This window comes from Salmo salar, chromosome ssa04 (assembly GCF_905237065.1).
Source record: "Salmo salar chromosome ssa04, Ssal_v3.1, whole genome shotgun sequence".
NCBI classification, from domain to species: Eukaryota; Metazoa; Chordata; class Actinopteri; order Salmoniformes; family Salmonidae; genus Salmo; species Salmo salar.
In genome coordinates, this window is record NC_059445.1 from 72,581,674 (window position 1) to 72,598,303 (window position 16,630).

At 42.2% G+C, this 16,630-nt stretch overlaps 1 protein-coding gene across 5 annotated transcripts in view; it reads left to right on the forward strand.

Annotated features, from left to right (window-relative positions):
- The first annotated feature begins 2,561 nt into the window (after positions 1 to 2,561).
- Positions 2,562 to 16,630, forward strand: part of LOC106603798 (vasodilator-stimulated phosphoprotein) — a 74,244-nt gene continuing 60,175 nt past the window's right edge. For all 5 annotated transcript variants that reach the window (XR_006769669.1, XR_006769670.1, XM_045717304.1 and 2 more), the window contains exon 1: positions 2,562 to 2,855. Coding sequence is in view for 3 of the 5 variants with exons in the window: in XM_045717304.1 (XP_045573260.1) it covers positions 2,851 to 2,855 (5 nt within the window). In the remaining 2 variants the exon portion in view is untranslated. The remainder of the gene's footprint in view (positions 2,856 to 16,630) is intronic.

Here is a 16,630-nt window from a genome sequence, read left to right on the forward strand (position 1 = left end):
AGAATGTCAATATATAGCCTAATCATTGGACAAATGTCATTTCAGTATGTATTTCCTGTTTTTGAAGTACCCATGCATAAATTACCCAATTTGTCAGTAAACAGGAAGTATTTTTTTTGTAAAGATGTCCGGGAAAGGATAGCCTCAAATTTCAAAACACTGTTGGTGCAATAGATTTGACATTTGCTGCAGAGCATAGCCATAGACATTTGTCGGCACGATAATGTTCTCGTTCGTGACTACACAGTCTCCCATCTCTTTTCCCCATATGTGACTTCATTTCAGGCTTGTAAATTGAACTTTGATCTCATTCTCATTTAGGGCCAGTAAGTGTGCAATAGTGACAACTAAAATGCAAACTTCCCAATGGGAAATGGATTTCCAAAGTATATTTTGCAAACATAAGCATCCTTCTATTTTTATATTTTCATGTTGAGTAGTAATAGGCCTATCACTAACCCTGATCCTAGAGTGTGCATGCACGTATTGTTCCACCTCTAACCTGATTCAACACCCTGACTATTTGAATCAGGTGTGTTTTAGTGCTGTGCTCTCCTAAAATTCTACAATGAAGAATACATTCTCTACCTTAACAATTGTTTTAATTCCAAAAAACATGGCAAGCCATGGGTGAAAAGGTTTCTTTAGGCCAGGGAAAGTCTACTTGAACCCAGTCTGTAATACCTACATGTTTCAACTAGACAACCATAGTCCCTGTACCCAAGAATCCCAAGGTAACTTGTCTAAATTATTATCACCCCATAGCATGCACATTTGTAGTCATGAAATGCTTTGAAAGGCTGGTCATGGCTCACATCAACACCATCATTCCAGAAACCCTGGACCCACTCCAATTCGCATAACGCCCCAACAGATCCACAGATGATGCAATCTCTATTGCTCACCACACCGCCCTTTCCCACCTGGACAAAAGGAACACCTACAGTATGTGAGAATGCTGTTCACTGACTACAGCTCAGGATTTAACACCATAGTGCCTTCCAAGCTCAGGACCCTGGGACTAAACACCTCCCTCTGCAACTGGTCCCTGGACTCTCTGACGAGCCACCCTAAGGTGGTGAAGGTAGGCAACAACACATCCGCCACGCTGACCCTCAACATGAGGGCCCCTCAGTGGTGCGTGCTTAGTCCCTTCCTGTACTCCCTGTTCACCCACGATTGTGTGGCAGAGCACAACTCCAACACCATCATTAAGTTTGCCGACAACAAGACGGTGGTTGGCCGCTTGGTATGGCAACTGCTTGGCATCCGACCGTAAGGTGCTACAGATGGTAGTGCATATGGCACAGTACATCCCTGGGGCTGAGCTCCCTGCCATCCATGACCTCTATACCAGGCGGTGTCAGAGGAAGGCCCTAAAAATGGTCAGACTCCAGCCACCGAAGTCATAGACTATTCTCTCTGCTACCGCACAGTAAGTGGTACCGGAGCACCTAGTCTGGGACCAAAAGGCTCCTGAACAGCTTCTACCCCCAAAGCCATAAGACTGCTGAACAGTTAATCAAATGTCTACCCTGATTATTTGCAGGACCCCATTTTTATTTGCATGGACTTTCTTACACTGGCTCTATGCACACTCACTGGACTCTACCCACACACTCACACATACTACACTGACACTCCAATACACACACGCTATATATGCTCACACACCTAAAACACACATGCACATTTACGCCACACACACTCTTTCACATAAGCTGCTGCTGCTACTCTCTTTATTATCTATCCTGATTGCCTAGTAACTTTTACCACTACCTACATGTACATATTACCTTGAATACCTCAACTATCTTGTACCCTTGCACATTGACTCAGTACTAGTACTCCTGTATATCATCTCCTTATTATTATTTTATTGTGTTAGACTTTTTGGCTGATTTTTCTTACTTTATAACTCTGCATTGTTGGGAAAGGAAGGCTCATAAGTAAACTCGTCACGGTAAAGTCCACCTGCTATATTCAGCGCATGTGACAAATACAATTTGATTTGATTTGAATAGGCAAATGGACAGCCGCAATGGGCTACGTGGATGGGCGTTCAGATCAACGCGAAATCTGGCGCCACGTGAAAGAAAATAGTTCCCCATTCAAATCGTAGCCCCTTTAGCACGATCCAAAACAAGCTCTGCCTCTGTTTCAGGAGTAAACTTCAGTAGTCGAATAGAAGCGGTGTGGCCTGAGGAGGGATGGTGATAGGATTTGACAAGCTTGCCCCACTACCCCATTCAGTCATCCATTGAACGTATTTCCCTTTGAATAAGGGGTGTACTCCGATTCTGTTGCAAAAGTTTCGTCTGTTGCAAAACGTTTTGCTACAGAAATTGTTGACCCCAAACTAAAAAAAAAAAAAAGTCAATGAAAACGAGAGTTTCTATTGGACAAATTCAGGTAGGCCCCTCCCCGTTTAGGTCAATTTGCTCTGTTTGCTTCCGTTTGGTTGTTAAACGGTAAACGGTTTCCGTTGCGAGACGTAGGCCTAATGAATACACCCGGTGGTGCAATCATTATTCCAAAACGTTATGCCACGGAAACATTTTACTCCAAACGGAAATACCACGAGCGTTTCTATTGGACAAATGCATGTAAATCCCTCCCCGTTTCGTTCTGCTTGGTTCCTAGTGAATACACCCCTGGAAATTGTAGTGGTGTGTGCTGCTGTCTATTTCGCCCATTCGTGCACAGCCCGATTAGGGTGGCTAGATTGATACATGTGTGTATCACATTTTTACCATCGTTATATCTTATGTCTTCTATTTTTCAACACCGGCTTCTCATCGGAAACCAAACATCTAGCTTGGGAGAGAAGATTTGCAGTCTCGCCAAACAATGAGGTAAGGGCGTGGAAAATCTGATCTGTGCACTTGCCTGTTTTGTTTCGATATTCTATAATGTTACAATTTCGCGTTTGCAACCTTGATGTTAATTGTCATGATTATTTTTTATAAAGGAACACATTATAGCCTAACAATGGTAGAATTTCGCGTGTCATTTATTTTTTTCTTCTCAAAATGACAAAATTCTCAACAAAAGAGGCTACGAACATGATTTATGGTTAGGCTATGCACATGTGGGGCATAGCATTAGCAAAATAGTGTGAATGTAGACTACCGGTGTTTTATACCCATCTGATAAAACATGACCATACTCAGGCTGCTGCAGATGTAGGCCTATTTATCACATTTAGACGACTGGTTATAGCCCGCCCCATACAGTGTAGTTTGTAGCCTATCTCAAGGGGAAAATATTTGCAATCTCACATTTTCTCCAGTAGCCTAGATTATCTCTCTTTCAGCCTAGTTATGGGCCAAACGTAAGCTTCTTATTATAGAAAATTCTGATTTAAAAACAACTCGCTGTGGCACTTTGCTAACTCAACTTGTTTAAGTTGTTGACACTGAGAAGACACTATGGCCTTGATAATAGGATGTAGGCCAGGGATCATCAACTAGCTCTTGATCATTCATGACTCTCCGTTCCATTACATTACACATAATGAGTCATTGGACGAAGGCATTTTCTTTAGAGGGGAGTTTTAAGAGCCGCGACGCTCGGTCTGAACATTAACACACACCGCTACCGAGGTATGGTTTTGGAAGCATAAGGACCGTATCTTTCATATCAGCAGTAAATCATTTTCGAAAACAAAAGGTTACCTTGATACACACCTTTTTTATAGGATCAGGGTCCCACACTGCAATATTTTCACGTTAAAGCGCTTGTTAACGGAAAACAGACGACTACCTGTGCAATTAGCTACCTGCATATCCGAACTCCTGTGTGTAAACTGTGTAAATAGAAGAGACTCCACAAACGTGTTGTCACTGAGAAATACTGTCGGCTGAAACTGTTAAAATCGGTTAAAACAGTCTACAGTAAGTGTGTATTTTGCATTTGTGAAATTATTTTGATGTTATATGAAAGTAGATGGATTTGTTTATATATCCGTACCACAATTGAGAATCGGTTCACGTTTAGATGGTGTATTTTGGCGGTTTTGGCTTCCAGAGAGCCAGTTCGCTGCTTTAATAGAACATGTAATGTCCTTGAACTAGGAAGTATCGTTAGGCACATTTAGTCCAATATTGGGTTAATCATCAACTAGATTCAGCCGCAGGTCGACTTTTTTCTTCTTGAGTGGATGGTCAGGGGCCAGAACATAATTACAAATAACTTGTACACTGCAAGAAGCCCAAACAAATATAATATTTGACTAAAACATAATCATTTCAAACCATGCTACATTTCTATACGATCACCGTTATCTCTCTGTTCTGCGTGGAAATACTTTGGAACAGATTTCCTAAATTAAATTCACTTTGAACCAGGGAGGTCACTAGGGCCTGGCTTTCGTGGCTTTAGCCCGAAATAATTCTGAGTCAGCCCTGAATCTTTGGCGCTGCTGCTATGGTGTAAAATAATAATAATTGATTGTGCCGCTTAGTTCATTGAGCTATGGTTCCGTGAAACTCCCAAATTCATCCAACCTTTATAATCCACCACTTGTCAGAATGGTGCCATGTCTAGCAAGATCACTTAATGATTAATTAGTATTCTACATAACACACCGATTATAATAGCATGATAATGTTCGGCTACTCTTATACTAAAAACACCACGTCATTTCTTGTACTGAAATGTTGAATATGCTTTGATTGAAACAAAATACAGGTGGCTGTGTTAAACTCCATCTTCTCTAGCATTCGATTAAACCGTAGTTAGGCTGATTAGCCTACATCATTCAAGAGGATCGAAATGCATATTTCCATGTAATTGATTGGGATGAAATGGTTGGCATACATGCAGCATGGAGAATTACATACATACAACTTGAAGAATTATCATTCAAGATTGACAGTGATCATTTATAATAAGGTAGGCCTAATTTTGTGTTTTAGGATAAAAAAAATAGAACATTTTCATTGTGCCACGTGTGGACATAGACAATCGTGCAATTTGGATGATGCATTGTATGTATATTCTAAAATGATTTTATTCACTAGGCTACATGTCTGGACCAACATTCATTCAGAAATGATGACGTAATAATAATAAATAATTGTGCTCTGGTAGGCTACCTAAACAAACAGCACTTCACCACTGGTTATAATACATGTAAATAATAATAAATGTAAAGTAATTGCCATGTGTGGTCAACTGATCATTCCAGCACCGTTTTGATTGGGACAGCATCATTGCACTACATTGGGACAAGCATGGGAACTCCTCTTGATAAATCAATCAATGTCAGATTTTTGTTTCCACTTCATCTCCGTTTGGATATTTGGTTAGAATTAGGCTGGGAAATCTTAGCTAAGTTGAGGTGAGTGATCATTAGTCAAACAATTAAAAGCAATGCAGATATTCTCTACACACACATTACGCCTATAGCCTACTTAATGAGCTTCCCTGATGTTTTCCTCAACTTTCCAATGCTTTTCTGATGTATTTCAGTCACTTAGCCTACTGATGCGAATACACATTTTTACACTTTCCCCATACGCTATTCAAGTCATTTGACATCTTTGTAGGCTAGGCTACTTGCTCATAGATCATTAAAAATATTATTGTAACAGTAGGACTACCGACTAAATAACCTCCATATGGGGTTACTGACCACAATCCATTGAATTAATAATAATACGTGTTGATTATTTGGCCTTGTGGAAAATTGCTGTAGATTGTGTTTTGTCACATTATGAGCTTATAGCCCTACAGTCGGGAATCCCGCAATTGGGCAGCCCGCGTAGCAAATATCAAACATGCTGATTGTTGAGATGTGGCTGTCAGTGAACAGCAGGCAGCCGCTAAAAGGTATTTTGCAATTTTTCAAAATACAATTGCGTGAAAAAACAGTTTGGATATGTGAGTGCCACTGGAAAGTTGGTGGACTAATTTCCTCCTCATATTGTATCCACTCTTTTCATTGGCCTATGCTATTGGTTGCACTTAAGAAATGAGTCATTCATTTTATTGATCTTAGTATGTCAATGTCAGAGTAGCTTGTAATTTTGGTCATTTGTGTGGTATAAAAGATATTATTGTATTGTAAAATGATTTTCGAAAAGGCTATTTTTTTTCTTGGACCTGCAAACCCCTCAGCCCCTGGTCTTCAGGACTGATCCCCGAATGTTATGGAACTCTGGTGACGGCCCTACTCGGAGCTGATTTGCTGGTGTCTTTAGTCTTTTATAAAAATATTAACATATATTTTATTTTTTAGCTCTGAAAACTTGGGGTGCCAAATAAAATCGCCCGCAGGCCGCCTGTTGGGGAACCCTGATGTAGGCTATGATATCATAATGCAAGTGTGTAGGATTACTGCAGGATATGTGCAATTGCTTTTTCTTACACTTAAAGTATTTCTTCACAACGAGAGAGACAAAATGCATTTGCATTGTTATACAGAAAGGAAATGGACGTGTCACTGTGCAGTGTGCACCTATCCAAGCCAGAGTGAGGTGAGTGTGTCTCCCCCATAAGGTTGGACCTCAGAGGTCAGGTCATCCTTTAGAGTTCGTTACTATCCCAGCAGCTGTGGTGTAATGGTGTGAGCAGAGACCCTCTCTCAGCCAGCTATAGAGGATGAATGCAGAAGCCTAATCCCTGAGGTATCAGCGGAGAAGGCCCCAAAGCTCCCCACCAGAGTGGGAATCAGGTTCCATTAACACTCATCCTTGATTACATGACATCATGTGCAGACTAATGTCATAACCCCCAGGAAATGCTGCCAGTAAATGAAAATCAACCTGATGGACATGTCAATAGATAAAGTAGTGGATGGATGATAACTCTGTCTGAGAAGCAGGTATCCTGTGATGGGGACAGTTTCCTGGATACAGATTAAGCCTAGTCCTGGATGAAAAAGCTTGCTCAATTTGAAATAGTCCATGACTAAGCTTAAACGGTGTCCAGGAAACAGTCCCAAATGTCAGATTTAGTCAACCATCTATCTACTGATGCAAAGTTCGCATCTGCTGTTTTCAAGAGAGGGGAAGAAACCTAAAAGGAAGGAAGTACAAAGGGTGAAACAGAGGCTGAGAGTAGAACTCACGCTAACGTGTAAATGTTAAAGTTACGTTACTTACAATATAGTAAACTATCCCATATGACTCAAACGATCACTTTGTCATTTAATAAAGGCTTCATAAACTTGACTGAAGGGGATGTTTGGAGAACAGACAGATGGGAAAGGATGAGGAACGCAAGGCTGATTGTGAGAGATGTCAGCACATTTACATCACTTATAGCTGGCAGAGTCTTTCAGTATGTGGCTGTCAGTGAGGTGACCGTGGTTAGTCACACACATTAAACATAGCTGTCACTCATGCCTCTCCTCAGGACTGGTGGCTCTCTCTGTCACCCGCACACACACACACACCTCTGCAGTACAACAGACAAACACAGTCTCTCATGCCACTACACACTATTATGGACACAAGCACACAAAGGGTGGGGGACATTTCTGTCAGAGTTCATACCACGTTTCCAGTTATTTCTGTAGTCACTAGCCAGGGCTTGAAAGTGTGAGGCGCTTGAATTCAGTCTTTCTATTTTTAAATACATCTTGGTTCTCTATTTCTGCCTATGTGTATGAGTGTCTCGGTGCCTTCGGGTTTTACATTATTATAGTGATAGCCTTTATACTGGTAGCTAGCAAGGTGAAAAGATACTAGGCTATTACTCGCTATCCATTATAGGTATATACAGAAAGCCTGTCTTTCTTGAATTGTTAAGTAAGGTTGAAGGTGGAGCTGTGAGTGTTTTGTATAATGCTCTATAGGTTGGGATATTCTGTGTCTGTATGCATTTATTTGTTTTCAGAGCGAAGTCAGACACTCTGTGGCCGAAACACTGTCACCCAGGCCACATTCATAGTTGTCCATAGGAGTTGGCTATACAGCACGAACAGACCAGTGACCTGGCTAGAGTGAGTCGGGGTGTGAGTTGGCTCATTCAATGCTCACCCTGGTTCCTCTTTTTGGGGTGAGCCTCAGTACTCAGAAGTGGCTTCATCTCCTTGTCTCCTCTCCTTATTCTGCACCAATCTGAAAGTATTGGAGAGGCGTAAATGCAATATGATGGATTCCCTGCCAGGGTTGTGTTTAGTACGGCACGCAGCAGAAGACATTTTAAAATGTTTTGCAACAGAAAACTCAAATGAGAACTTGTTATTGGATATATCCAGGTAGTCTATCTCTGTTTCAGTCCACTTTCTTCCATTTAGTGCATAAAAAAGACAAACCAGGTATTTCTAATCCAGCTTTCTGAAATGCAGACGAAAGGAAGGCGCTAATGAAAGGAAACCTCTTAAGACTATTAAAAACAATTTTGGAAACCTCTACAAATGTATTATATCATGAGATCTTTGACTCACACTTTTTTAGAGGAACGATGGGGGCCAGCTGGTTTCTGTTATCTCAGTGCTACAACTGACAACCATACACATCAATCATAATCTTTTATGACACCTTATATAACCCACCTTCTATATATCCCCACTTGTAATATAAATATATATTTATTTGAAAGCAATTTTGGTGCATTGTATTAACTTTGGTTTATTACAAACTATAATCTAGGGGAACCATTGTAGTTGTCAGTATCAAGGTTATTAGGTTACAATGGCTTTGTTCATTTCTATGGTCTATTGATGAGGTTTATGACTAAAGTGCATGGAGATAGAATTTCCTTAGCCTAGAGGCAGGCCTATGACTGTCCCGTGTATGACATTGAACAAAAACAACAACTCAATATTCGGAAGGTGTTCTTAATGTTTGGTTTACTCAGTGTGAATTTATATATATATGAGCTGATGCTAACCCAGTGTGTTTGAAGGCATTCCCCAGTGAACAAGGCTCTGGAGTGAAATGTCCCCAAGTAGGTACAGATCTAGGATCAGATCTGGACCTAACCTTAACCATCAGTGGGGAAAATGCAAAACTGACTCAAGATCAGCATCTAGGGCAACTTCACCCTAATATGCTCACCCAGTGTGTTTGATAGCATTCATTCCCCTAGTGAGCAGGAAGTTGCAGTGGCACCAACACTGAATTTGTGTCTACACTCCACTCATCGATTGTCTCATTCTGTAACCGCTCCATCAATTATTTTCACACCTCTACCACCATCTGGCAATGTGTGTCTGTCTCAGTCAACTAGTGTCTGACTGTGTGTGCGCACGCACGTGAATGTGTACTTCCTGTCTAAGCTTAGACACGAAGACGAAAGCGTGTGAAAGTGATGATAATATTATGACCTCTCAGTAGCATACGGCACATTTGGCCTTGGATATGTACTGAGCAGAACGCTAAATCTGTCAGTACTCGTAGATCAAGTCAACACTGTAGTTGAGTCAGGCTCTCTGATTTAGGGTCTCTGTATTTTAGGGTACATTGAGAGAACTGAAAGTAAGCCCTAAACACACTTGCCACTATTCTTAGACAGGTTCTATAACTTTAGTGGCTCTGCTATTGTATGTGGGTGTTTCAATTACCTGTGTGTCTTTGTTTGTGTGTCTCTGTGTGTCTTTGTTTGTGTGTCTCTCTCTGACTTTCTATGCAGCACTGGTGTGTGACCTGTGTTGTCACTGCTGCAGGGCTGGACACACACACACACACACACACACACACACACACACACACACACACACACACACACACAGTGTCCACAGGCACCATGGGTTCTGTAAACAAACTCAACCCCAGATACAGAACAACTCCTAGAAACCGAGAGAGGTGGAGGGAGGGAGATATGGGTGAAGACAGGGAAAATGGGGTGAGTTGAAAGGCACACACACACGTGAGGAACAGGAATTTGCACTGCCTTCTATAGGTAGACCTGAGCATCAAATACTGTTTTTAGTCTTCAACCCTTTCATATCTGACTGTATATCACAGTTGCATACTTTTGTCACCGTGTTGTTTTTCAGATAGCCTTTTAGGTTAAAGGGTGTCTCCGAAACAGTTATGCAGTCATGTCATGATTTTTCATTAAAGAACCTGCAGAATTTAGGTTGATGTCATAACTGTTTTATCACTGTACTCAATCAAATGCTTGTCAGATAATGTAGCATAATAGATGGCAGAAAGTCTCTGCCTAATTGAGGTAGATTGAAATAAGATTAAATCCCACCACCTCGGAACATAATGTCTTGTGTGTGTACCTGTGTGCATGCTTTTTGGGTGTTTTTTTGGGGGGTGCATATCCTGGTGTGCATTTGACGTTTGCACCTTTGGTGTGTGTGTGTGTGTGCCTGTGTGTTTTATATTGTGTATGCCTGTGTGTGTGTTTGCAGTGTGTGTGTGTTTGCAGTGTGTGTGTGTTTGCAGTGTGTGTGTTTGCAGTGTGTGTATGCCTGTGTGTTTGCAAGTGTGTATGCCTGTGTGTTTGCAGTGTGTATGCCAGTGTGTGTATGCCTGTGTGTTTGCAGTGTGGATACCTGTGTGTTTACATTGTGTCGATGCTAGGCAAGCCAAGGGCACTGAGCCAGACCATATTAGGCAGCAGTTTGTGAGAGCAGGAAGTGTTCAGGGTTCGGATTCCCCGGGTCAGGAAGTCAGGGATTGTTTCACATCTCACACTGCCGAGGAGGAAGTAGCTGAGACTTTCTCACACGCGTTACTGTGGTGACGCCGCGTGTGACCTTGCATGGTAGCAGAGTCTGAGACAGAGAATCCACAAAGGCACACTCTGAAAGAGATTATCCAGTACATGTGTATACTTGTTATCCAGTAGTTGTTAGTAGAGGTATTCGTGGACTATACACGAAGACCCGATCTGAGACCCGAGCGGGTCCGGATCAAGAGTTGTAAATAATGTCACGGGTCGGGTCTGATATGATTGTCACGGTTCTCGGGTATGTGTAATTTTAACTGACTGGTCCTGAAGGACCTGTACAGATATGTACGTGACTGATACAGTTGTGAGGGAGAGAGAGAGAAGTTGTATAATTTATGCTGCTGCTCTTGTTTTTCACGAGAGTGGCACGTGTAGCTTGTTGATGTTGGCCATTCATAAGTCATCAAAGCTGCAATAGGCTACAGTCATAGAGCATAAAGTTAGGAGATGCCTAATCAATGGAACATTTAATTAAAAGTTAAATGAACAAGAGCCAACAGGTAGGCTGCTTCTGAATGGAGTTGTTGTTGTTTGTAGCTGTGTAGGATGAGAAACCGCATGCTGCTTCAATTAGTCTAGCTAGCTAGCATAACTAGCTTCTCCCGATTTTGATGCAGTCAAGACCGGTACTATGTAATCATATTGGATGATAAATAACCTAGCTACTGTATGACAGCTATTAGTCTACTAAAGCGTGAGTCAGCTTGGTTGGTTGCTGTATCAACTTTCCCGCCGTCCTCCCTGCTCACCGTGTCACTCCCTCACACTCACAGTAGCCTACATACACAGCATGGCCCCTCACCTCTCTCTATCTCAAGCTTTATCAGCTCCGGTTAATCAAGTTGCCTAAAAATTCAGCTGCTTCCCTCACATAGATCCCACCTGGTGTGCATCCGACCAGGTCTATAGGGAATGGATCTAGTTGTCCTCGGGTCCGTGAGGAACGGGTCTCCTATATTTAATTGATGCATATTGGGTCCGGGTGGGAAAGCCCCAGGTACATTTTGGAACAGGTCAACATTTTTGGACTAGAGGTCAAGGCCTCTAGTTCTTAGGGCCGGGACGATACCAGTATTGCGATATTCGTTTGTATTGTGGCAAGGAAACAAAACACAGAGGATTTTACTTCTTTAGGAAAACCATTATGTTGTCATCCAGAGTCACGGATTTATTTCCCAAGCTATAGCACACCATATTTTACATACAGCAGGTTTTTAAAGGTCCAATGTATAAATATCGCGATACTGGTATTTTCCCGGGCATAGTAGTGCTCATGAGCCAAAAGTGGTCGCTGGAAATTGCCTACTCTCTCACATACGTCTGTCTGTCTGTATATATAGTGTATCTGGACACACGTTCAAATTATTTTTTTATTTAACCAGTTAGGCCAGTTGAGAACAAGTTCTCATTTACAATTGCGACCTGGCCAAGATAAAGCAAAACAGTGTGACAAAAACAACACAGAGTTACACATGGGATAAATAAACGTACAGTCAATAACACAACAGGAAAATCTATATACAGTGTGTGCAAATGTAGTAAGATTAGGGAGGTAAGGTAATAAAAAGGCCATAGTGGCAAAATAATTACAATTTAGCATTAACACTGGAGTGATAGATGTGCAGATGATGATGTGCAAGTAGCAATACTTGGGTGCAAAAGAGCAAAAATAAATAACAATATGGGGATGAGGTAGTTGGCTGGGCTATTTACAGATGGGCTGTGTACAGGTGCAGTGATCGGTAAGCTGCTCTGACATCTGATGCTTAAAGTTAGTGAGGGAGATATGAGTCTCCAGCTTCAGTGATTTTTTTTGCAATTCTTTCCAGTCATTGGCAGCAGAGATGAGTGGATTCAGTTATTTCAGCCACACCCGTTGCTGACAGGTGTATAAAATCGAGCGCACAGCCATGTAATCTTCATAGACCAACATTGGCAGTAGAATGGCCCGTACTGAAGAGCTCAGTGACTTTCAACGTGGCACCATCATAGAATGGCACCTTTCCAACAAGTTAGTTAATCAAATTTCTCCCCTGCTAGAGCTGCCCAGGTCAACTGTTAGTGCTGTTATTGTGAAGTGGAAACGTCTAGGCACAACAACGGCTCAGCCATGAAGTGGTAGGCCACACAACCACACAGAACGGGACTGCCGAGTGCTGAAGTTCCAAACTGCTGGAGTGATGTAAAGCTCGTCGCCATTGGACTCTGGAGCAGTGGAAACGCATTCTCTAGGGTGATGAATCACGCTTCACCATCTAGCAGTCCGACAGACGAATTTGGGTTTGGCGGATGACAGGAGAACGCTACCTGCCCCAATGCATAGTGCCAACTGTAAAGTTTGGTGGAGGAGGACTAATGGTCTGGGGCTGTTTTTCATGGTTCGGGCTAGACCCCTTAGTTCCAGTGAAGGGAAATCTTAATGCTACAGCATACAATGACATTCTAGGTGATTCTTTGCTTCCAACTTTGTCAACAGTTTGAGGAAGGCGCTTTCCTGTTTCAGCATGACAATGCCCCTGTGCACAAAGCTATGTCCATACAGAAATGGTTTGTTGAGATCAGTGTGCAAGAACTTGACCGGTCTGCACAGAGCCCTGACCTCAACTGAAGGGATGGCACTGAAGAACATGGCTGACGTTTTACATTCTCCCAACCAATTGTGCTATTTTTTTACTTATTGTGTGCATAATGTTGCTGCTACTTATGACTGAAAAGAACTTCTGGATATCAGAAAAGCGATTACGCACTGTGAACTGGAAGAAACTTTTTCCTTTTAACGAGTCCGACGAGAAGGATATTCTGCTTTCACTGGAATAGGCCCAGATGCACGCCTTTTGCTTGCAGAAAAGACGCCGGAAAAGGGGACGCAGATCGGGGATCTTTCTGAGAATCCGGAGGCGAGTGAGAACTCCCAATGCCTTCCATTCTTCTTGCTAATGTGCAATCATTGGAAATTAAAATTGATAACCTACTATTAAGATTATCCTACCAACGGGACATTAAAAACTATAACATCTTATGTTTCACCGAGACGTGGCTGAACGAAGAGAGCTAGCAGGATTTTCCATGCACCAGCAGAACAGAGACGCTATCTCTGGTAAGACGAGGGGTGGGGGTCTGTGTCTTTTTGTCAATAACAGCTGGTGCGCGGTCTAATATTAAAGAAGTCTCGAGGTATTGCTCGCCTGAGGTAGAGTACCTTATGATAAGCTCCAGACCACATTATCTACCAAGAAAGTTCTCATCTGTATTATTCGTAGCTGTCTATTTACCACCTCAAAACGAAGCTGGCACTAAAACCGCTCTCAAACAACTCTATAAGGCCATAAGCAAAGAATAAAATGCTCGCTCCTAGTGGCCAGGGACTTTAATGCAGGCAAATTGAAATCCGTTTTACCACATTTTTACCAGCATGTCCACATGTGCAACCAAGGGGGGAAAAAAACCTGGACCACCTTTACTCCACACACAGAGATGCATACAAGCTCTCCCCCGCCTTCCATTTTTGACAAATCTGACCATAATTCTATCCTCCTGAATCCTACTTAAAAGCAAAAACTAAAGCAGGAAGTACCAGTGACTCGCTCAATACGGAAGTGGTCAGATGACGCGGATGCTACACTACAGGACTGTTTTGCTAGCACAGACTGTTTTGGGATTCATCCAATGGCATTGAGGAATACACCACCTCAGTCATCGGCTTCACCAATAAGTGTATCGATGACGTCGTCCCCACCGTAACTGTACGTTCATATCCCAGCCACAGGCAACATCCGCATCGAGCTAAAGGCTAGAGCTGCCGCTTTCAAGGAGCGGGAGACTAATCCGGACGCTTATAACCTCTTACATCTAGACGTTCCGCTAGCGGAACACCTGCTCCAATATCCAATGATGGCCGTGGCGCGAAATACAAACTCCTCGAAAATCCGAAAACTTCAATTTTTCAAACATATGACTATTTTACACCATTTTAAAGACAAGACTCTCACTGTCCGATTTCAAAAAGGCTTTACAGCGAAAGCAAAACATTAGATTGTCAACAGAGTACCCAGCCAGAAATAATCAGACACCCATTTTTCAAGCTAGCATATAATGTCACAAAAAACAAAACCACAGCTAAATGCAGCACTAACCTTTGATCTTCATCAGATGACACTCCTAGGACATTATGTTATACAATACATGCATGTTTTGTTCAATCAAGTTCATATTTATATCAAAAACCAGCTTTTTACATTAGCATGTGACTAGCATTCCCACCGAACACTTCCGGTGAATTTACTAAATTACTCACGATAAACATTCACAAAAAACATAATTATTTTAAGAATTATAGATACAGAACTCCTTTATGCAATCGCTGTGTCAGATTTTAAAATAGCTTTTCGGTGAAAGCACATTTTGCAATATTCTGAGTAGATAGCCCGGCCATCATGGCTAGCTATTTTGACACCCACCAAGTTTGGTACTCACCAAACACAGATTTACTATAAGAAAAATTGGATTTCCTTTGCTGTTCTTCGTCAGAATGCACTCCCAGAACTTCTACTTCAATAACAAATGTTGGTTTGGTTCCAAATAATCCATAGTTGTATCCAAATAGCGGCGTTTTGTTCTGCGTTCAAGACACTATCCGAAGGGTAACGCCCGGCGCGTTTCGTGACAAAAAAATTCAAAATATTCCATTACTGTACTTCGAAGCATGTCAAACGCTGTTTAAAATCAATTTTTATGCGATTTTTCTCGTAAAAAAGCGATAATATTCCGACCGGGAGTCTTTGTTTTCGTTCAAAGACTGAAAATGTAAACATGGAGTAGTCTCGTGCACGCGCGCACCAGTCTCATTGTTCTCAGATCGACCACTGACCAAATGCGCTACTGTTTTTCAGCCATGGCCTGCAAAGTCATCATTCAACGTTCTGGCGCCTTCTGAGAGCCTATGGGAGCGTTATAAAATGTCACGTTACAGCAGAGATCCCCTGTTTTGGATAGAGAGGATCAAGAAGGCCAAGAAATGGTCAGAGAGGGCGCTTCCTGTTTGGAATCTTCTCAGGTTTTGGCCTGCCAAATGAGTTTTGTTATACAGACACCATTCAAACAGTTTTAGAAACTTTGGAGTGTTTTCTATCCAAAGCTAATAATTATATGCATATTCTAGTTTCTGGGCAGGAGTAATAATCAGATTAAATCAGGTACGTTTTTTATCCGGCTGTGAAAATACTGCCCCCTATCCATAACAAGATACGAAATCCTGCTATGCCCTCAGACGAACCATCAAACAAACAAAACGTCAATACAGGATTAAGATTGAATCCTACTACACCGGCTCTGACGCTCGTCCGATGTGGCAGGGCGCAAACTATTACAGACTACAATGGGAAACCCAGACACGAGCTGCCCAGTGACGCGAGCCTATCAGACGCGCTAAATGCTTTTTTTATGCTCGCTTCAAGGCAGGCAACACTGAAGCATGCACGAGAGCATCATCTGTTCTGGATGACTGTGTGATATCGCTCTCGGTAGCCGATGTGAACAAAATCTTTTAAACAGGTCAACATTCACAAAGCCGCTAGGCCAGACGGATTACCAGGACGTGTACTCAAAGCATACGCGGACCAACTGTCAAGTGTCTTCACTGACATTTTCAACCTCTCCCTGACCGAGTCTATAATACTTACGTTTCAAGCAGACCACCATAGTCCCTGTCCCCAAGGAAGCGAAGGTAACCTGCCTAAATGATTATCACCCCGTGGCACTCACGTCAGTAGCCATGAAGTGCTTTGAAAGGCTGGTCATGGCTCACATCAACAGTATCCTCCCGGACATGCTAGACCCACGCATACTGCCCCAACAGATCCACAAATGACACAATCTCAATCGCACTCCACACTGCCCTTTCTCACCTGGACAAAAGGAACACCTATGTGAGAATACTGTTCATTGACTACAGCTCAGCATTCAACACCATAGTGCCCACGAAGCTCATCAC